Genomic DNA, 23,525 nt, shown 5'->3' with positions numbered 1-23,525 from the left:
AAGGCAGTACAACCCCCCCTCATTTCCATGGAAGGACTTGGATGGTTAGAAGGAGAAAATTAAACAGGAGAATGGAGGGTACATGTGTTACAGAAGATGAGAGGAAAGAGAGGAGAGGAGAAGATGGGAAAGAGGAAGTAAAGAGCAGTAACTCAGAATAGAGGCGAGGTAAGGTGAGGAGATAATGTTTAGCAAGTTAGAAGAGTTGAAACAAAACCCAGTAGCAGAAAGGAGAGAAGAAGTGATTATATAAGAAGAGGAGAAAAGAGGAGGAGAGGAGGTGGGCTGGTGGCTTGACAGGCCCCTCCCATGAACCAAACAGGGTTCTGTCATAGAGGGCGAGAACTTTAAATGTGAAATGGACTTTGCCTTTGCATTTTAATACTGGCAGACACTGTGCAAACCTAAACTTGAAACTGAAAATGCAAACTGGGCTTTTGCATTTGAATTTGAATTATGTCATGATTTTTGCACACATCACTGAAAATGAAATTATTTCCATTTTAATTTTAATTATACTTCCATATTTCATACCCACATATTCACAGGGTTGATCTGTGTGTGTCTGTTTCATGTGTGTTTGCATGGAATACATGTGTCTTCAGTTAGCATCCTCAGGCCAATTTCACAGATGAATCCCCAGAGCAGACTTCTGTTTCTGTGCTTGAATGTGTGTTTTCAGAGACAAAGAAACTGTGTGTGTGTGTATGTGTGTGTGTGCATGCAACCCCAAGCTTTGATATATGCAGATGAGGGTGTGTGGTGGTGGTGGGCTGGCTTCTACCACCTTCATATAACATTCCCCACAAACACACACCCTCACGTTGTCTCACAACCACTACTAGACATTCTCACCTCACAAGGTATCAACAGAGGATACAACACACAGCGGAGATGTACTTCATGGACGAAGCACTTTATGATGACAAGAAGACAGGTAAGATATTCACAATTCTCAGCTTTGTTAAACTGAAGCAAAGCATTTCTGGCCATTAGTATTGATTGAACTGGAGGTGCATATACAGAGCTGGACAGACTTTTAAACTGCTTAATGAAGAAGCTTATCTGCTTTATTTTGGTCTTGAATATGCATCTACTCCTCATGCTGGGTTAGTTCCCCTTCCACACAGAATCTAGTATGAGAAAAACTGACAATTTTGTTTGTGCTTTGGCAGCTCACCTTTAATTTTACATTTGTGCACTACTATTTTATTGTTGATATATTCAGTACTATTGCACACAGAGCAATCTGCCTGAATGGATATGTGATGATGCCTTTGTGTCTCCCAGCTGATGCAGCAAAGAAAAAGCTAGTGGGGGAAGGAGAAAAGAAGAAAGGTGATGTATTTCTCCTGTTCACCACATATGGTCTTGATTGGTGATTTGGTGGTTTGGTCTGTGTTCAGGTGTTCACTAAACAAAATTTTCCACCCATTTTATTTGTGAGGCACACTTTACTGACCTCCAACATGACTTTTCCATCTAAATTCAATGCATGGATTATAGTATGAGACTCTAAATATAAGGTCTTTTACAGAAAACAAACTAACCCCTAAGTATAAATGTGGTAGTTATCCTTTATTTTTATTGGCAGTTGTTTGTCTTGTGTTGACCACTGACTGGAGTTCATAGTGTAGCTGCTTTTTCCATTTCCCACCACATCATTGTATTTGTGTGTGTGTGTGTGTGTGTGTGTGTGTGTGTGTGTGTGTGTTCTCTCCCAGGCATCCCCTCCCAGACAGTGCTCTCTGGTGGTGTGGTGAAGGACTCAGCTGAAAAAGCTGAAAAGAAAGGAGACTAGACTTTGTGAGCTTCTAATGATTCTCATCTGAACACCATGCGAAACCCCCCCCCCCCCCCCCCCCCAGCACTGAAAGATTTTGTTCACCGTTACAGCACCTATGTTAAGTTATTGTGTGAAAATAAACCACGATTCATCAGTCTTCATGTTGAATAGCCACACGCTGTTGAATCATTTTGTTGACATTTTATTGGTTTTCAACAAAAAAAAAGGCAATACAAATATTTTTTTTGCCCCCCCAAGTAATTTCCATGTAAGGACTTGGATGGTTAGGAGAAAATTAAACAGGAGAATAGCTGTCACAGTGACCATCTCTCCTCTTCCCTTCTCCCCTCTCCCAGTGGAGGAGTCGGGGAGAGGCTGCTTTGGGTGGAGACAGGGAGGAGGAAGGGAGGACCAGGTGGGAGGGTGGGGGGGGGGGGGACGTGTTGCAGCTATGACTGGTGAAAACCTTGAATCTAAACAAACTTGGATAAAAACCTTGTTGGGAATCCTAAACCCTGGCAACTTTAATACTAATCCTAAGCCTTGGCAATGTGATGCCTGGCCTTCATGTGTGACACAAACTCAAGAGCAACATATTCATATTATTCTTTTACTGTCATGATGCTAAATCTATATCCCTTTCAATTAAAGTCAACTGAATTGGGCGTCTCCCTTTCTGAGCGGGGCTCTTTCTGAGATAAGGCATCTGAAGTGCTGTCGACTGAAACAACCGCAACATGGAGGGTCATAAATACATCCAGGATCACAAAAGGGGGCTCCCAACATGGCTGCCGTACAGTACCAGTAGGAACGTTAATATGGGGGCTGAGGGAAGGACAGGGTCTTTCAATCTCTCTCAGGATGTAGCTGACAGTTGTCTTTTTCCAATGAGATCTCAGGCAAAAACAAGGACGGACTGATATTCAAACAGCGACACTGATATGTTGGCAGCAAAAATATCACAGGACATAGGACAAATACCAGGATAGCCGCAGAATGTCTCAGTGTGTGTGTGTGTGTGTGTGTGTGCGTGTGTGCGTGTGTGTCTCATGAGTGAAAGAGTGGTGGGCTTCTCTAATGTAAACGCTTATATGTTCTGAAGGCTGTTTGGGAAACGACAATAAGGAAGCAGGAGAAAGGTGATCAATAGCAGGAGGGTGGGGGAGAGCTTGTGGGTGAACGTGGGCTGTGATTGGCCGTTTATGTGAAGGTGAGCCCCGCCTCGTTGTAGACTTTGAAGACCTTCTCGATGGCGTTGACATAGGCGGCCGTCCGCAGGTCCAGGCCCAGGTTGTACTTGCTGGCTGTGCGCATGATTTGCTGCGAGGCAGAAGAGAATGCAAACAACAGTCAAACCACTGGAAAAACAGTTTGCCGTTTCATTCTATAAAACCTTTGTTCAACCAGACAAACCACATTTAGATTCACTTTGACAAAGAAAGAACAAAAGTACAGAACATTACACTGCACTACCTGAGCATTTACAGCCTTTCTGGAGTGCAATTCCTATGTCTCATCTCAGTTTACAATGGTACATGCACACAAAAACAGCAGTGTGACTGGAGGCGAGGGCTGGGTTTAATGTTAGTCTGTGTTATTATGAGTCATCCACCTCAGATTCACCTGCTCACTAAAACAAGTCTGACCGTCTTATCCATGCTCACTCACCCGGGCAGATCTCTCCATGGTGTAGGCCAACCCAGAGTGGACAATGTCCTTCTCAGAGGCTCCCTGCATAGAACAAAGATCAATATTTTGCAAACAGAGCACCACTTCACTGTTTATAGGGAATGCAAAAGTGTATTCTGCATGTGTACGTGCAGATGTGTGTGTGTCAGACTGTTTTTGTTAATAATTCTTTGTGTTTGTTTTAACCTGTTTGGAATACGGGATGGGTGGGGTTTACTGCTTCAGGACAGTAAGTGACAGGTGTTAGGAAAGCTGTCAATCACAGAGAGGTGCAGGCTTTTAAATACTTTAACTTTAATCTTTCTGGCACTTCTTGTATAGTCTTCTGTGGGAAACCTCATCCATTTGACACCAAAGTAGGTGAAACCAAATCCAAAGAATTATATATAAAAACATCATGTGACCAACTTCCGGTGTGTGTGTGTGTGTGTGTGTGTGTGTGTGTGTGTGTGTGTGTGTGTGTGTGTGTGTGTGTGTGTGTGTGTGTGTGTGCGTGTGTGAGAGACTCACAGCAACTCTGGCCTGGAAGTCAGCGGTGGGGACGATCGGGATGGGTCCTCCCTGCTTGCCAAACTTCCTTTCCATACTTTCCTGCACAGACACTGGAAGACAAAATAGGTGGTTAGAGTTAGGTGGAAAGAACAAAAGGAAATAAAATAGATATTAGAAGTATTTCTTGATCTATCTACTGTTCTTCCTGCATGAATAACACACCCCGCTGATGCAACACCTTCATAATTCATCTAGCCTACTTGTCCTTATCACCTGAAATTCTTAAGATACTGATCTCATATGAACAAAGAGTATATAAAGCAAAAAGGAAGGCTCAAGAGAGCACCCTGCACCACAGACTTCACAAAACGTATATAATAATCCAGGTTGAAATAATGATTGGGGTTCTCTCCTTCAGAGAACACAATATACAGCACTGACAATAGCTGTGATGATATTGTTGTTGTCTCAGAAACTATATTTGTGGGCAAAACATATTCAACTGAAAATAACTGGCTTTTTTCATTGAACTCAGAGGAGAAGGGGATATTATTGTATTATAGTATTCCCATAGCCTGTATGTCCTTCCTGGCACAGATGGGCAAGGAGTAAGGGGGGGGAAGTGGAGCTCCTCCAAACAAATGACAAAAGGAAACATCTGGAACAACTCTCAGAGCAGGAAAGTGTAGACATTAAGCAATGGAAGCAACTAGAGACTGATTCTTTGGAAACCCTAGCAGATGAGTGTGCTTCTGAATTAAAGTTTGATTACCTTTGTTGAAGAAAATTATGTTATCTTTATAATCAATGCATAATCTATACTTAATCAATATAATCAAGGAGAACATATTAACACATTCCTTTGATCAGACAGAACACATACATGTACTCATGCACTATGCACAGTGAGGAGAGAGTAGAGAGAAAGAGTTCTTTGTTACCAGCTCATGCCAGTAAGTTTCTCACAAACAAGCAAGATAATTAGGGGTCCAAGCACGCAGTGCTGGAACCCTGTTGTTTTTGGTCAGATTATTATTATTATTGTTAGTATTATTATTATTATTATCATCATTATTATTATTACCATTATTATCATTAGTATGATTCCGCTACTGCTGCCCTAAAAGTATCTGGATCTCAGAAACTGTAAGAGCTACAGAACCAGACTTGGCAGATAGGTCCATTATCTCAGCCGCTACTCAGGCAACAAAAGCCACGCAAATTGGTCGCATGGTGTACTGTGAGAAACACAACAACAGTGGCAGTGACTCGGTGGCTCACTGTGTATGTCAGCTCCCTTCGGAGGTAAGGGTCGTGAGTTCACCCCCCAGGTAGGGCACCAAAACTACCAATGTAATTCACTTCCATGTGAGGTGGTCAAATAACCAATAGTCAAAGTGTAGCTTTGTGACTGTATGAGTGTGAAAAGGTGTCATACTTCTATAAAATGAATGTAACTTGCCACGTCTTGAGACACTTGGTCACATGAGGGCACTATTCTCTGCAAGCTAAGGTTTCTCATCCTTGTACAATTTTGCTTGGACCCCGTTCATTGCCGCTTGCGGCTATATTTGGGATTGTTATTGCCAGAAACAGAGGCTGTAGTCAAATACTGCATGCAGAGAGCACTCATATCAGGGACAGCATGATACAGGAATTAGGGAGGAAGACTCCTAGTTTCGGCCTTGAGGTACAAAACAAACAGGTGTTTTCCGTCAGCAATAGCTGGATTGACGTACTGACCACATTCCAACAGATAGACCAATTATTGAGCAAATTTTTGACTGGTAGTGTACGAGTACCAGAGTGTGGTTAGAAAAGGAAAGTGAAAGACCATGCCAAAACCTGAGGAGTTAACCAAGTTGGGACTTTCCCTAAAACCTGAGCCAAAAAGAGGAAGGAACTCTGGTAAAAGTGGTACTTTTCATGTGTTTTTGTAGACCTACTGAATGCACTGTATTAACCTACAAAAAGTTGCTGGTAGTGGTCACGGAATATACATATATGGTGACAAGTGATTTTGCTGTTTTGTGATTGGCTGTTAAGCTGTTTGCTCTGGGGCAAAATGATTGGGTGTAAGCAAATGTATGTAAATGAAAAAGAGAAGACATAAAAAGGGTGGGATGTTCTCCAAAAGTGGGGGTTCCAAAATCTTGTAGCAGAGATCTTACATCAGCTGGCACCGATTCCCTCCAGATTTACACAGCAACATCATCGAGGCTGCCTGATCTGACACAGATTCAGTGAGACTACTTCTTTCTATCTCTCTCAAATTCTTGTTGACTGAATTATGATATTATTGAGACCTGCTTTTACTCCTCTTAAAAGGTAAATTAAATACATTTGAATCCTGCATTTAAAGAATACCTTATCTTAGCAGATTTCTTCCTCCATTGAGGAGACTACTTGCTTCTCCTCAGTGATGTAAAATAGCCAGGAAAACTGTATTGCTAAGCCTGACAGATGAAGGTTTTTATTAGTTACTCTAGACTTGCAAAGTAACATTCACTTAGGAGTACAAGTAGTTAGAAGCTAGATGAATTCCCTCACCATTACATGGCATCCTATACTGTGCTACCACAGGTATTCACGTTCAAAGTGAGGGCCAATCTGTACTGGGCCTTCAGGAGACAGTTGTTGGCCCTACAGAGTGTATACCTCCGCGCCGATTAAAACAGATAACAGCATCACAAGACCAAGAGAAATACAAGGTAAAACAACACAGCAAGAGTAATACTTCATACTTTGTACCGCCTAACAATATAATCAAAAAACGGTTTTATTTCTGTTTATATAGATGGCTGCTCAACCCATTGACTATCCTAAGAACATGGAGAAGAGTTCTTCCAGAGGGAAACAATTCAAAAACGACACCCTGATGAAGAATAAAGAGGTGCTCTACTATGATACCAACAGATATGGTGCAAAATGCAACCTCATTTTCTTCACTGAGCATCCAAGCCAATGGATAGATACAATAAAAGCTTGCTATCCTAAGACTGAGCAAACTACCCAACAGGTCGATCAACTCGACACTAAGGCAGGCTCCATACGCGTGTATGACAATGGAAAAGTTGTGTTGCAGGGCACAGGAAAAAACTTGGAGGACTTCGAGAAAAAATTTCCAGAGCTAAAACACCAACTGGAAACACAAAAACTAGAAAAACAAATCGAGGATTTTAAAATAGAGGATAAGAAATAGGAGGAGAACTCTAGATTGTCTGGTGAACACGTGAGGATAGAAAAGAAGAATATAATATATAATGGAATAGAGGGAAAAAAATGTAAAAATGCTCTCCCGAATCAAGAGTATAATGTGATAAATAAGTAAAATAGTTCAGTACAACCTGCTAAACTTCATATTAAAAGATATATACCAAGTGTATCATTTAAATAGCTGACAATTTCTAATCAATTTTTGCTTTTTGTATTTGTTTGTAAACTTGGTTGTAAAATCAATTTCGATTTTTTGTTCCAATTTGTAATATGATAAGTTTGTCGAGTTCTGTTAATCTTTGACAATTTCAGCTTGTGTTGACTACATTTTTTATTTGTGTGAAGATGCAAATGTAATGAATGATTCTTGAAACTCCCAAAAAAGTTAATGTTTATTCTCTTCGCTGAAGAGATTTCGAACTGATACTGAACTGAGGTGGATATGAAACAAGTCTTCTGACTGTGCCACTCGACCCTGGCTGACGCTCGTCTCGGGTTATGGAGGAGATAAAGAGCAGATTTGCACTCACTGAGCAGGTGGTAGTTTGAGTCCCTCTCATATTTGAAGGTCAGTCTTCCGTAGCTGACGTGGTTGAGGTTCTTCAGCCACTCAAAGTACGACACCGTCACACCGCCAGCGTTCAGGTACATGTCCTGCAGGACGGACCAACACACACTCACACATCTGCCACTTGGCTGTGTATGTGTGTGTGTGTATGTGTGTGTGTATGTGCGTGTATGTGTGTGTGTATGTATGCATCTACTGCAAACCTTTGTCTGCTCCTGTGTCTGGGTCTGTTCCTGTGTCAACAGCTGTTTTCAACCAAATATTTTTATGCAAATTATGCTGTGTCAAATAAGAAAGGCTGAATGGTAACATCAAATTTCGGTATTACAAAAAATGCTTTTACCCTTGCTTGAGGCAGGAAACGTTTTTGTTTTGTCTGCGTGCTTTCAATTTTGCTACATGTGTTGCAGGGCATTGTTGTGGCATTGTTGCAAAAGTGATTTGCAGACCTGCGGTTTCAAGCCAGTGCAAGCTTCTTGCTGTTTGCTGGTTTATTGGCAAAGTTGGCAGGCTACTAGACTCATGGAGAGAACGTCTCACCAGACTCCGTTACAACGTCTCTCAATTTAATGATGCCTCTAATGTAGCTGAAGGAAACTAACCCAATTCACATTTTAATTCACAAACGTACCAAATTTCACTTTTTTTTTTTTTTTTCAAACATTTCAAAAGTTTGCTTTATATTTGGATGGAAACATTGTGCCTATGTCCATTTCCATTTGTGTGTGTGAGTGTGTGAGTGTGTTTGTGTATGTGTGTGTGTTCTTACAGGAATAACCATGACATTGTTGTCCAGGAAGATCTTGTCAGCATCTGGGGTGGTGGGACCGTTGGCACCCTCGGCAATGATCTGGAACAAACAAAACACAAACACACCCGTTGCATGACTATGACTAGATTAACAGAATAACTATATCAGTGTACCACTTTGAAAAAAGGAGGTACCCTATCCAAGATATCATGGATCCAACTAAAGACCTAAACCACAGCCTTGTGGGTAAATTAGAGGGAGAGTGTCTACCTTGGCCTTAATCCTCGGGGCATTGATACGCGTGAGCTGCTTCTCTCCGGCGGCAGGGATCAGGATGTGGCAGTCGGCTTCCAAAATGTTCCCTTCATAAGGCTTGGCCCCTGGGAAGCCCACGATGGTGCCGTGTTGCTGCACACACACGCACACGCACACGCACACGCACACACACACGAGAACAATCAGCATTCAGCATTTCAGCGCGGGTAAAATGTAGAGAAAAGAGGACATCAGGAAGGAGAGAGTATCGTGTGGGAGCGATAGTGTAAGCAAGAACAAGTCAAGGGAAGAGGCATCAAAGTGAGGGAAAGTGGGAAAACAAATGCATTTTTGGAATGGAAAACAAAAGAGAGTGACTGTCATTGTATACAGGTGGAGGGAGAGAGAAACTGTGAGTGACAACTGTGAAAAGATAAGAGATGGGAGTGAGGAGCAGAGAGCTGTGCTGGTACCAGTTTGTAGTCCTCCAGCTGTTTGGGGTCGATGCCCTCTGGGTTGTAGATGGCCCCGTCGATCTCACCGATGCCCACACACTTGGCCCCAAACCTGTGCAGGTACCTCATGGAGTGGAGACCCACATTACCAAAGCCCTGGGAAAATACACATTGGGGTGTATTCAATATGAACAATTGGTATTCAGAATCAGAATCAGAAATACTTTATTGATCCCCGAGGGGAAATTGGTTATCATCGCCACTGACAAACATCACCATGATCGCCAGTGTTGCTGATGCTCTGAATGTTGTCATCCAAATCACTTTGCCTTGCTAAATAATGTCAGTTTGCCTTGTGAAAACATTAAATAATGTCACTCATAAATGTTCCTTTCAAATGTTAAATCATGTAATACTCATACGTAGAGTATCTACTGAGGGTCAACTCAATGAGACTACATACTCTGGTGCCATCATGTGGCCAGCTTCGGTTACTACATCTGCAGCAAAGTAGCCACTGGTGCTAATACGCCATACCCTCATATGTCATCTCTGACAGCTGCCATGTGTTTGATTAAACTATTCTGTGTAAATGTGGGTGAGAAAGAGAGTGGGACACTGACACAGATGGGTGAGATGGGAGCTGGCTGAGGAAAATCCTTCTGTTGCTCAGTTACAATCCAAAACGTGTTACTATTAAAGTGTATCACTGCTCCGGTTTGTTGGTTAATTTGGTTGGGATTTAAGCAGTGAGAATTGCATAAGAAGAGGATAACAATGATAAATGTTTTGCCAATACACATCCTTAATAATAGATCCAAAAGAACTGTGCTTAACAGTAGGGGCCTAACAACAGGCTTTCGTTGATCCTCACATCATACTGAAGATCTGCTCTCTGCTTGATCTCAATATTCACTCAATCTCCAAGAAAATCTAATCACACCACCACATAATCCCCAAACACACACACAGACACACACAGGGATTAGCTCTTTGAACATCCACGTCATGTTTCAGCTGTCGTCACCCCTAAGCATTTCTTTACCTCATCACTGACCCCCCTGCCCAACCCCTTTCTCTTACCCATTATCCTTCACTCCAATACCCATTCTACATACATCATTATCTCTTACTGTTTCTTTATTGTTTTTTGATGGAAGTAATTTAATCTGTCAGTCCAGATGTCTCTATACGGACAGGGAAGGTTGGATGTGGGTGTGATGTGCGTCAGCCATCATGAAGGGGAACAAATAGAAGCACATCCCCTTGTTTGTGTCTGTTTGTTAGCTAGACTGCAGTTGTCCTAACAGCAACATTGTTGAGTGAGATGCAGATAAACATGCAGGCTTACTAAATAAGAATACCAAGTTGTCATGAAAAAGCGATAATTATAGAAAGCCTTCCAAGAAAAAGGCCAAGGCCAAAGCTTAGGGGCAAGGACGTGTGCGTCTGTGTGTGTCTAGGAAACGTGAGGCGCTCCTGTGTGACAAAGGGAACTGATACTTCTAAAGAAAACTGCTCTTTGACCTGTTATCCCCACCCACACACACACACACACACACACACACACACACACACACTTCTATCTTTATAACTTAAACTGTCTAAATCAGTGTTGTCCTTTAATAACTTCTAAAGACCTTTAATAACTTCTAAAGACATTTTGACTTGACTTTGAAGGTGTAAAACTCAAACTGGTTTTCACAAGGATAGAAGTACAAGAACACACTTGCACACGCACACACACATAAACCAGAGGAGAAGAGCAAGTTAATTTCTCCTACAAGGCTGTTAATTTGTCCCACTCTCCTCCTGAGTCATCTCCCATGGAGAAAGAAGGGAACTCTTTCAGTTCGCTGCTGTCTGCCTGGTAGGAGGAGATCAGGACCGGACTAAACCAGATGGCAGAGTCTGATTGAGGCACGGCTCTAAAACCCTGCGTCATTTCAAACAAACACTTAAATCCTGTGTGTCTGAGCGTGACTATGTGCAGTGCATGGGACTTCAGCCTGATCTTCCCGATGAATAAAACTAGGCTCTGCATCTTTCTGTGCAGGTCATGTGTGTGCGTGTGTGTGTACCTGGATAACGAAGGTCTTGTCCTGGAAGCCGGGGGTCAGGCCCAGCATGCTCATGTAGGATGCCTCATGGATGAAGTTCTCGATGCCGTGGAAAACTCCGCGACCGGTGGCCGAGATACGCCCGTGGATGCCGCCCTGGCTGATGGGCTTCCCCGTCACACACGCGTGGGCATTGATGTCCTACACACACACACACACACACACACACACACACACACACACACACACACACACACACACACACACACACACACACACACACACACACACACACACACACACACACACACACACACACACACACACACACACACACACACACACACACACACACACACACACACACACACACACAAGATCAGATCACACACAGAAGAGGTTGTGCAGTGCCACTGTGCCAGGTAGTGTGGCAGGCAGAAGCAGAGATTTTTCTCAGCTGTTATAAAAGGCACTTGGGGACTAGCCGACTGAACTACGGTACCCACTACCCAGAATGCTCTGCTACCCAGGGCAGGAATGTGTCACCCACTCCAAAGCCCTGCCAGTAGTTTCTGGGACAAAGGACGCATGGCTGGATAAGGTGACAGAGGATGAGAGACAAGAGGAGGAGAGAGGGAGAATGAGCATGATGGAAAGTGAAGGGGAGCGGATTGGAAATTAACACCCGGCAAGCCCCAAATTCCAGTAAAATTTGTCTTTGGCGGATAAATCAAGGGTCACCTGCCACACTGGATGGTAACTCTTAGAGACGATAATATTTTAATTCCTCAGTTATATAAAGTCTTTGGTCTACGCCGGTTTGTCCCTGCTGACCACTGCGCTCTCCCTCTGACAGTGAGCCAATCAAATTACAGCAAAACAATGGCTCTGTATCAAACAGACTCCTAATTGGCTGCCTGTTGCGCTGGCTATACACAAAGCAGTAGTGTCTGAACTTCTGGTTCTCTGCTGCCTGGATGGTTAACTAGCCTAACCTTAGTTGAAACTTAGCTAGCAGATTGCAAACACGAATGAGCAAGTTTTAAATTAACAGTCAGAATCTGCTCATCTCTTCACTGAATGATTCATACAACATCTTTGATTCTATAGGAATAGCACTGAAAATGGGTGGGGTGACATATTTCTTATTAAAAAAAAATTTATATTTACTATTTTGGCTGGTAAACTACGGGATGTGTGTGTGTGTGTGTGTGTGTGTGTGTGTGTGTGTGTTGTTGTGACCAGTGACCACATATACACCCTGTGGCCCAATCTCCCATCACCTGACCACTGACAGCAAGGACTATGACACCTGCAATATACACTAAGGTATACGCACACATACGTGCACACTCACACACACACAAGTAAATATTTTTCGAGCTTTGCTCAAATAAGCCCTGTTTGACAGGTTTTGATAGGAGAATGATTAACTGATAGCGCCCCAACACAAACACACACAGGCCTCAGTCCGGACAAATCTGCTCTGGTGACTAAGAGAGGAGAAATGTCTGCAGGATCTGGAGGGAAGGGAATGAACTGAGGGCCAGGCAGATGGAAAGATCTGGTCATGGCCAAAAAATTTGAAATTCCCCATCAGACAGGCTGTCTTGGGTGGGTACGTCTGAGAACTCACAGTGTGCGCAATGGTATTGGCGTACGTGTCTGCGATCCAGGACATTTCCCTCTCTCCTGTGCTCATGTCTGGGGCTGGGACATCGATGCCAGGCCCTGGTGAGGAAAGACGGGTGGAAGAAGGAAGGAGGGAGAAGTGGGAGAGAGAGGTGAAGGTTTATTATAGCCTGCCAGCCGCAGTGCAGGAATGCAAGTGCCTATGCATACTTTACATTGTGCACGAGACAGCACAAATAAACACAGTCATTTTTTTCATATAATATTACAAACAAGATAGAGTCCAGACAGGGAGATACTGCTGCTGATCCTGAAAGTTTGAATCAACATAAGCAATACTGACAGAGGAATGTGAATGCCACACTCTGTACCCTTGTGTCATATATACATGTGCCCTGCAGGGCCCCGTATCTTAGGACAGGGTCCAAAAACAGAACTAGACAGCGAGAGGGGTGGGGGATGGGTGAAGTGAGACGGACGAGAAGGGAGGAGAGGGAGAAAAGGATGACTGAATTTCTCAATAGGGGCAGTCTAACTATATTAGCGTTGCACACAAAATACACACCCACAGAATAGGGCAGTGAAGTGTGCAAGCGTGTACTGTTTTGCCTCAAGGGATTATATAAATTCATTATTGAAGGCCCATGGATACCACCCCACCAATATACACAACCACTGGTGTCTACAAGCACACAGCAAACAGTGTCATATCTCTCTCTCTCTCTCTCTCTCTCTCTCTCCTGTGTTTGAATTGAACACATTCCAAACATGAACATACATCTAGTCATAGGGGAACAGACTGGCTCTATAGGGGCTGTTAGCCTGCTGAACCAGTGTATGGACATCAAACTAACAAGGGTGTGTGGCCTTGTACAACCTAGTTGAGTAGAAACATGTTATATGTAGTGTAGTGTAACAAATTACCATTTCAATTTCAGTAATAATAATATGTTTTAGGGCTGGGCGATATGGACCAAAAATCATATCTCTGTATTTTTAGGCTGAATGGCGATACACGATATATATCTCGGTATTTTCTACGAAGTAGGCTAAATGTTCAGTTGTAAGTCAAAGCCACATGTGAGATGTCACAAGCACTTTCATTAAAACAAGACTGTGATCAAAATAAAATGCAAAGACAGGGTTTCCTTCCCTGTTTTAGAACAGTCTGGTAAGTTCAGAAAATTACATCACTTTATTGTAATGCAGCCTTTAAAACCAGGAAAAGACAACACTTATGCCATATCACGATATTACAATATCCAAAATCTAAGACGATATCTAGTCTCATATCACAATATCGATATAATATTGATATATCGCTCAGCCCTAATATGTTTATGTTTACCAATCAAACAAGGCAACAGTAAACATATCATCCCCCACGAATGATGCAGTCCCCCTCTAGGCCAATCAGTGACAACTGTAATTAGAGTGGTAATTCTAGCGCCCCCTTTGGTCCAATTAGTGTGATGTTGAAAATGCTAGAAGGCAGTGGTGAGATGCATCAAAATCCGATCTATGTCTTAACATCAGATTGAAGTTGAATTATCCCCAAATTATTCCCATCCTCATCCCCTGGTTTGTTTTTGTCATAATTAGTCGTCTCCCTCCCTCACCCCCTTTCCTTTCTCTGGGTGGAAGTATTCCCACGACAGTGATTTTATTGAAGGAAAAGATGACAAGAACATTGGAATTACACTATTTGATCACTCACACAAAAGCACACAGGTGAGGTAATAATAATAATAATTTCTGTAGGGAAGAGAAAATGCATATGCCAAATTTGGGGAATGTAAAGTGATACCAAGTAAAATTCCTGCCCCCAGTGAGTAATAGGTAATAACGCTACCTTTGAAATTGTTGAGTAATGAGTAATATATTCATTTTTTAAACTCCTATACACACAGAAAACCAAACTCACCGATGAAGCCCTTCTTGGCCAGCTCAATCGTGAATCTCCTGGTGATCTTCTCTAGCTCATTATCCTAGGAAACAGAGAAAGTAGAGATAAAGAAAAAAAATATTGTCACCTTGGTTACAGACCGCTGTAATAAGACATGCACGGTACATTAAAGGTATAGCGTGGAAAGATATGTGGGAAAGAAGAGGCTAGATGAAAGAGAAAGGTTAAGAGTTTCTACCGCATATAAACCAACACTTTCCTTTGAAAGTGTGGCTGAATTTATTATTTGTTTAGCTTACATGTTTCAAACACCTTGGAAAAAACTGCAAAGTTTATGACAGCCAATTCTAGTTCTAGGCACAGAGGCAATACCCAATGACCATTAAATCTGTTCACCTCACAGTATCCATTGATACACTAACTACAACCCACATCTTGTAAGCCCATAAAAAGTGGGAACTGCTGGTTATATAAAACAATCAACACTTAAAAACACAAAATAAAAAGCTCACTCAGTCCATTAAATCACATACATCTGGTCAGCTATTCATTTACCCCTGAAATCAAAAGTCATTCTGGAGAAACATCTAAAGATGAAATTATCTGCTTCACTGCCAAATATAAATAGGCCTTTCTTTCTCTATCTCCCTCCCCATCTCTGTCTCTTTTATTACTCTATTACTCTCTTCCACTCTCACTCAATTCATTTCTCTCCTCTCGAGAGTTGAAGAGTCGAGGAAAAAAAAAGAAGACAAAATGAAAGGATGAGATTCTGCAGCCGTATCCTTTGCCTTCTAGCGAGATGGAAAAGATCCATAGTGCATGTGTGTGTGTGTGTGTGTGTGAGAGAAAGAAATTGATCCTCTATGTGATGAGAAGAAAGCAGTTGAGAGTACAGCATCCTGTGAACCAAGCCGTTACGTTCTCCCTTTACTGCCGGCCCACAGTTTAACATGTGCGTGCATCTACACATATGTGCGTGTGTGTGGGGGAGGGGGGCTGACATTATAAGACTCACAGAGTAATTCCTGGGGTTGATCTTGACTCCAGCTTTGGCTCCCCCAAATGGCACATCTGGAGGGGAAGAATACATTTTAAAAACCATGGGATTAGCAACACGCACTAAGAGCATGCATTAAACATGCATGACACTGGCAAACAATCCAATATCCTGAAAAATACTTGAAAAATGTACAACGTGTACAATTAAATAGATGGAGAAAAGGGGACAACCAATAGGAGGCTTTGTGGGGGGATTAAACCCTAATACCTACCGACCACAGCACACTTGTAGGTCATCAGAGAGGCCAGGGCTTTCACCTCATCCACAGACACATCTGTACTGTAACGGATACCTGAAGGAAACAGACAAACAGAGGTCAGTTAACAACTAGGCCACCCTACATAGAATAACTAACTGGAAGCACATAATTAATTAGGTCACAAGCACAAAGTCATCCTTGTAAAGTGGCTGGTGGATGGATATTAACACGTGTTGTTGTTTTCAAATGCTAGAATGTGGGTTCAAGTGCCTTGTATATTGGTTCTTCAGTTCGTTTAGGGCCTGCTGTCAGTCTGTTAAGTGGCTGGACTGCAACACAGGGAAACTATTAGCTTATACATAAACTGTTTCCCCTACAAGTGCAACTCAACATTGGACAAAGAAAATCAATAGCCAAGATGGAGTGCTGTGTTTAACTGCAAACCTAGCTGCGTACAAAGAGTCTAGACTGTCAGAGTGTATGTCCTCCACAACAACAGAAGACCACACTAACAGGTCAGAGATCAGTGATCGCTTCTGGCAGTCACGGTCATAGTGATGGGCGGGTGGAGATGAGCGAGCCAATCCCAGCCCTCCAATCTGACCCCAGCCTCTGATCAGCGGCCATTCCTTCCTGCTTTCTGGGGTGTATTGCCGTCACCACGGCAACATATGTCCTGACACGGCCATCCTGTCTTCAACGCTAACTGAGACCATACAGCAGTCTGCCTGTCCAGCCAGGCTGCCCAAGTCACGCTACTCCATCCCACCAGCACAGTGTGTGTGTGTGTGTGTGTCACTATCAAATATAGCTCATCCAGAGTTAGCTTACACAGAGAAACCCAAGGGCATGCAGGCCAAAGAGGAGACTGCAGCTGCTTGTTTTAGCGGACAAAAGCTCTGTGTGTGTGTGTGTGTGTGTGTGTGTGTGTGTGTGTGTGTGTGTGTGTGTGGGTGTGAGCGCGCACGACCACGCGTGTCCGATTGCAATTCTATTATAAAAGCCACTTGGGTCAGAGCCAAAGATACAGGAAGCAGACGCACAAGCCCACCCACTTGACTACTCTGAGGTGTGATGTCAGCTACACTAAATGACATCCATTCAGTGCCCACCTACTCCTGTTTGCAGTATTTCAGTGGCTTCAATCCCTAGTCCGTAATTGCTGCCATCTGGAATAACATGATAAGGGAGAGCTAGACGAAGACCAAACATCAACATATAAAGTTCTATCTTTCATTGTGTGCTGCTGTGATTCTCTCTCTCTCTCTATCCATTTATCCCAAGCTCAGCTGAGTTCACTTGGGGCTACATAGGAGAATCATGGGCTCGCTGAACAAAAACTAGCCTATCTGGTTCATTAGATACCTCCCACCTCCCGTCTCCCATCCCCCATCCAATCATCGCCCACACTGCCCACCGCAGCACAAGGAGCAAAACATATCTGTAAACACATTCCTCTGAAATGGAAGGCGGGTTGTGATTAAATAAACTGCGCCCACGCTGAAACTCAGAGAAGTTTTATTTCAGCACTAGGCTGAAGATCAAGGGTGATGGCGCTTTCTCCATCAGGGCCCCTCGGCTCTGGAAAGACCCGCCAACTCTCTGCCCTCCTTTTAAAAATGCACTTTTTTAGGCTTTTATTTGAGCAATTGGTTTTAATTCTTGTGTCAATTATTCTGTGCATTTGCACTTTAGCATTTTATTTATTTTTCTTCATTCTTGGTTCAGGTTTTTATTTTGTGCTCACATTTGTATTTCTTTAAAGCACTTTGTAACTCTGTTTTAATAGCCCATTGCTACTTCTATTTGTTGCAAGTGCAAAAAGATGTTGGAAAAAAATGGAGCAGACTGACTCCATACTGTAGTGTTTGCCCTACACTGCTTCTCTTCTAGGGGTGGTTAAGGCCTCTCAAAAAACATTAAGGCTAAATAACACTAAAACTCTCCATTCAAATAAATGTATATGAAATAGTTATAGGCAGGGTGTCGTTGCCCTGGGTTTTATGGCCCACTCACCTTATTCAATGGCAAGAAAAGCTGTCCAGAAATTATTTTTGTTGTGGTGAAAAGTACTCTGCAACAGCATTTAGACCATGTGACACTGAAATTCCACTGACATCAATACTACTGAATTGCTTTCAGCCAGTTGGCAGCTTTTAAGAGGGGTGACCCTCCCAGACTATGCAATGGTATTTGACACACTGCCGCACACGTGATGTGCAAACACACAGCCTAAATAAAGCACAACACAAAAGTCATACAAGCACTGACTGGATTGAGAATGAAACCATGACCAGTTCCCATCATTACAGGAAATACGATATGACGTCGTTGTCGAGTGAAAACCTCATAACAATGTGTGGCCCTCTATGGGTTGAAAAAGTTATATGAACGCTGGGCTTATGGAACCCTTTCAAAACCCATTGGATAAACTGAAAAATGTATTTTCATCAAGCCAAAACACAAGGCTGTTTTCCATAGTTCCTGAAAAGTTGACATTTTGGAAATACAAGGTTTGCACCCAAGAACAGTGATATGTAACATCCCCCATGACTGTCTGTACCACAGATTTAATCTCACTTCTGCATGAAAGGAGAAGGATGTTGATGATTTAGCAGACTAAACAGAACTTGAGGATCTTGCACTGTTTTACAGTGTGTCAATTGCGGACGCGCGCGTGCGCGCGCACACACACACACACACACACACACAATGTTCCTATGTTAAGAAGCTCTCTATCGGTAGAGAGCAGTGTGGGCCAGCCCAGCAGCTGTTGCTCTGTGTGGTTCTAAAAAGGGGTGTACAAGCACTACCAGCACACACAAGAACAGCCTTTGCACTTTGTAATTTACCCTGATCTGAGCATGGCCAAGGGTCTATGCGCTGTATCAATGATTAAACCCACTGGAAAATAATAGCTCTTTATCCCCCCATGCCCCCCTGTTATCCAGGAGTTTACCATGAGGGGCGTATTAAGCCAGTTTATAGATGGTTGGTCAATGGTCACTCTGTAGTTAATATATTGTTATTATGTTTTTTCTAGATGTGGGGTGTGCTCGTGGCCCAATGGAGGATCAGTTCCAGTGGGTGCTGTGTTATTTAGATAATTATATGTAATTTTTCTGTAATTGCATTTCTCATTTCAATTACAGTAGGTGGGCAGAGCAATTCCAGATGATTAATTTTCAATGTAGCTGTGGGGGCAATTTTCCAGCTGTGGAGTGCCACTACATGTAGACTAAATGAATGAAAACTCACTATGCTTTGAGCAGCCTGTCTTTGTAACCACCGGTCAGCAGTAGGCTACCTTAGGTCTAGCTCAGGCAGCATGGGAGAGGATGCTATTTGATATAGGCCAATCAGTAGGATAGAGGATTGATATTGGCTTGCTGGGCAGGGATTTAGCAACAGATTGAGGTGATGCTCTCCCTGGGCTTATACAATATGGATAGTGTCACTGAGACTCTGCTATTAATGTTATTGATATTACCAATATGCCTGCTGGGAGAGATCTTTCACTGGTGACTGACTGGATGTTTCAAATGGTGATGTTGCCAATTCATTATGTGGTGCAGTGATCCAGCTGTTAAATGGTTTGGGGAGAAAGCTGTAATATACCAAATTTATATTTTAATCCCACTCCTTTTGTTTTATCGGGATATCAAATAATATATTCTCATCTTATCTACCTTGTCAGACAGTTTAATGACTGGACTATATGAAACAATGTCCATTCCTTTTTTCCAATTGATGTGTATATACAGCATAGTGCACAAACACCATGCAGAAAGCATGAACAGAAAAATGCCTCCCCAGAATAGGCCTACATTAACTACATTAAGCAGGTGCAATGGAAAGGTTTCACAGTATTCACACCGGGCCAATGTCCACTCCACGCCGTTCAAACATGCCCTTTGACTGCGTGACTGACTGAATGGCATGTCTCTTTCTACAGAGAATACCTCTGGTTCCCCCTCCTCTCCTCAGTACCCTCCCCCACCTGTCACACTGCTGACGAATAGGAGTGCCTGGATACATAACCACCCCCTCCCCTAGACCTCACCCCTCCTGCCTCTCTATACATCATATCCTCCTATTCACAAGTTACCCAGAGTGCACCGCTGCACTAGCCCATAATGCCCCTGCATTGAACCTTGAACTTTGAACCAAAGAGCAAATGTCACTCTGTCACATATCATGCTCTGACCAAGGCTGACACCACCCATTACACATGAAGCACTTAAAAGCAGTTATTTCAACTCACTAATACTTCTTATAAGTGGCCATAGGATGAGAGAAGACTGTACTGTGTGTCTGGCCTGCACTTTTTTCTTGCCTAACCAGCCTGTATGCATGTATCACCTGACAAAGCAGTGCATAAGCAATAGGCCTAGAAGGGTCAACACGAGTTTTGTGTAGCACATGTAGCGAATAGAGATGTCAGGGAATTGACTGCCTAATGAAATAACACCTGATGCCTCCATGCCTGCTTTCTCCATCACACACATCTGACAGAGTGCTAGAGTAGTCCTGATCTGTTATAAAGGGCCAACAAGTGATAATGGGTGCATCCAGTTTTGAACCAAAGCAAACCACTGGTCAGTTTAGCATTTTACTATCATAAACTGTCTACTTGGGCTAGCAGGATTACATAAAAGATATAATATGAATGTTTGATAGCTGTAGCCTATCCAGCTAGCCAACAACTGAGACCACTATGACAGGAGGCTGCTACAACTTGACAGCTAGCATACTGCTAGCCTGCAAGCTAACACACTACAGTACAGCCACAGGTGTGCAGGAAGGTCAATGGAGACTGCACCTAAAAATCTCACATGATCAGGACACTCTTTGAAAACACAGGAAGCAAATAGGACAAATAACGGCAGCAGTGGCGTTACAACCGCTCAGATGTATGATACGATTATAAACACAACCAGTGTCAGTGAAGCTATGTGCAAATCCAGAACAGCAGCTGTTGACCAGTGGCGACAGCCTGCTGTGTGTTTTGAGCTAGTGGTTGCTGCTAACTAATGCTAAGTAGCTTGCTAGAGCTAGCTGTCAAAGGACCCAGTCGATATGGCTCGGCTCTTTCTTACCCCCTTTGCAGGGTGTCCTGTGCTGGCTGTGCTGGGCCCGGTATCCCTCCACCACCTCCCACTCTCCGTTATCCCTCTTGATGGGGAAAGAGACGCTCAAGACGTGGTTACAGGGCTTGATGATGCGCAGGATGCCCCGCACACGGTTCCTCTTCTGCTCGGGACTCTCCCTGGTCTTCAGATCCTCCACCAGCTTGTCCTCCACGATGGCAGCGCCGCGGTCGAAGAAGCCCTCGACCATCCTGAAGAAGTTGGGGTCGTCAGGTTGGTCCGCTGCGTCAGCATAGCGACGGACCCGCATCAGAGACGAGGACACCGGGAGAGCGGAGTCCACGCAACCCGAGGCCAGGGCACTACCCGCAGAGCGGGTGAGCAGCTCCCCGAAATAGCGGTACATGACTGAAGGGGCTAACTAGCTAACCGTGTAACGAACTAATAAAAAGGCAACTAAATAACAAAGACAATGGGGTGACAACAGGAGAGGGGGTAAAAGTGAGCGACACAGCAGCTCCTCACTGTGTCCCGTCCTCTGGCTGACTAGGGAATGGCATACTGTGTCCGTTTGCTTTAAAAGGCAGCACGAGTCACAGCGGTAGTGGGCTTCTCTGGATGCACGCGGAGGAGGAGGACCCGGAGCGCGCGCCCGCGGGAAGCAGTAGACAGCGCGCGCTCCCGAGTTTGCACCAATTTTGAAATTGTGGCTCGGGTTGCTTCATGAAGCTTATAGCAAATCGACTGACGATGAGAGATATACTATATTAAATGAAACGAAATAAATTACATTCAGGCAGAAACGGGGTTCTAATTCCGGATATTTTCATGTAGTGTTTTCATGTTCAGATGTTTCTTTGGCCTGAGAGTCAGTCTAAGACCCAAGTGAAACACTAGCAAAAATTAGACTACGCTAATGGGAGGCATAGGGCAATCGCAGCATGTTTAAAAAATTTGGTCAAAGTTATCATCATTTAACCTAACATAAAATAATGTATTTTCTTTGATTTAAGGTGGTTTGACCAAGAGTTGGTCCACATTCAGGCCAAAGAACTATCTGGACATCACATGAAAATGACATGACTTTCTATCTCTGTTTTTCTGTTTTACTCTTGTCATTGTCATTGCCCATGTTCTTGTCACTGTCTTTCCCGGCACCTGTTGCACCCTCAGCCGCCCTGGTGGGGGATCCCTCAGTGACATGGCCTGCCCAAGGTTTCTTCCATGTTTTTTTCCTAACAAGGTTTTTTCATGGGAGACATTTTTCAAGGCACCACCAGCCTTCCTTGTATGCAGTGCATAGGGTAGGGTAGAATTTGTAGGCTGTTATGTCTTCCTATAATCTGTTTTTGTGTGTCTTGTTCTTCCTGATGTTTATCGTTCTGGTTGATTGTTAATCAGTTAGACCTAGTTAGGCTCATTCTCTGTACAGTCCTTTGAGACATGCTTGTGATAAAGGGCTATATAAATAAACAAGCTTGAACTTATCCTTTAACTGATGACATTGAGAATAGGTGTAGATGAATGAGAGACACTTAAATGAATGCAATGTTAATTATGCCAAATATACTGTATTTACTTTGAAGGGACATGAGCTCTCAACTATGAGAGGTGCCCCAGCCTGGACATTCATTAGCCTTCGCACAGCAGCCACAGTGGTGCAGTTCTGTACTTTGTCTCTGTAGTCTGTTCAAAGGATCTCTGCCATGCCTGCTGTCATCAGCATTTCACAGATCACCTGAGAGAGAGCGACAGAGAGATGGAGAGAGAGAAAGAGAGAGGGGGGGGGGGGGGTTGTAAAGACAAAACCTATACTTAGTGATGTATATTTTGTTCACGGCAGTTAAACTTAACCACATTTATAGGCAGCTGTGTGGAGCTGAACTAGTAATGTACAATTTGTGGCTGATTCATTCATTCATTTGGACAAATTGTTGTTAGTTATTTATGAGAGATGATGATTTCAATCCACATTACAAAATCAGATAAACAAAAGTTTTTGTTTGTATGTTTTTTCATTAAACAAACTTGAAACTAGAGTTAGACCAATATATATCAGTTTTCCAATACAGGCCGATAATGTCCTTTGTCATTAATGTCATTTATTTTCTTTATACTATACATTTATTTGTTTAATTATTTGATAATGTAAATTAATTCTTAATTTAAGTAAAGTATCCTCTACCATTGAATAGGTGGAGTGGGTCACCCTACATGAAAAAACTGCTGCTAACCCTAAAAGAATTTCATTAGTCTGTTTCAATGAAGAGAGTTTTTTTTTTTTTTTTTTTTTGAAGAGAGTGTCCCATGGTCTAAATGCTGTTTCAGAGACTTTTCCATTCATTAAAATTCTATGGAAAACA

General features: G+C 43.0%; 1 protein-coding gene and 1 long non-coding RNA gene across 2 annotated transcripts; one reads left to right on the top strand and one right to left on the bottom strand.

Moving 5' to 3' along the window:
- Positions 1-1,979: 1,979 nt before the first annotated feature.
- On the bottom strand, positions 1,980-21,776 carry glud1b (glutamate dehydrogenase 1b). The gene is made up of 13 exons (XM_071523956.1): positions 21,172-21,776; positions 16,085-16,165; positions 15,829-15,884; positions 14,829-14,892; positions 12,909-13,003; positions 11,294-11,473; positions 9,231-9,368; positions 8,773-8,910; positions 8,521-8,601; positions 7,714-7,837; positions 3,986-4,077; positions 3,455-3,517; positions 1,980-3,106 (listed from the first exon to the last, which is right to left on the bottom strand). The coding sequence occupies exons 1-13, from the start codon at positions 21,566-21,568 to the stop codon at positions 2,987-2,989; spliced, it is 1,629 nt and encodes a 542-aa protein (XP_071380057.1). The 5' UTR covers positions 21,569-21,776; the 3' UTR covers positions 1,980-2,986.
- Positions 6,113-7,558, top strand: LOC139647996 (uncharacterized). The gene is made up of 3 exons (XR_011695556.1): positions 6,113-6,210; positions 6,551-6,678; positions 6,765-7,558. It is a non-coding gene; the product is annotated as an uncharacterized lncRNA (long non-coding RNA).
- Positions 21,777-23,525: the final 1,749 nt, after the last annotated feature.

Source organism: Centroberyx affinis, unplaced genomic scaffold, assembly GCF_046629955.1.
Source record: "Centroberyx affinis isolate AG114_WGS23_722 - 3 ecotype Tasmania unplaced genomic scaffold, CSIRO-AGI_Caff_v1 ptg001131l_1, whole genome shotgun sequence".
Taxonomy (NCBI): domain Eukaryota; kingdom Metazoa; phylum Chordata; class Actinopteri; order Beryciformes; family Berycidae; genus Centroberyx; species Centroberyx affinis.
The sequence above is the reverse complement of the archived record's forward strand: the minus strand, read 5'-3'. Positions and strand labels throughout refer to the sequence as shown.

Excerpts from the sequence above, each read along its gene's own strand:
- glud1b (XM_071523956.1), bottom strand. The coding sequence starts at position 21,568 with ATGTACCGCTATTTCGGGGAGCTGCTCACCCGCTCTGCGGGTAGTGCC. Across the intron at positions 8,911-9,230 it reads AGCTGGAGGACTACAAACTG|CAACACGGCACCATCGTGGG; the intron begins GTACCAGCACAG and ends GTGTGTGTGCAG. Across the intron at positions 7,838-8,520 it reads ACAATGTCATGGTTATTCCT|GACATGTACCTGAACGCTGG; the intron begins GTAAGAACACAC and ends TCCGTCCTGCAG.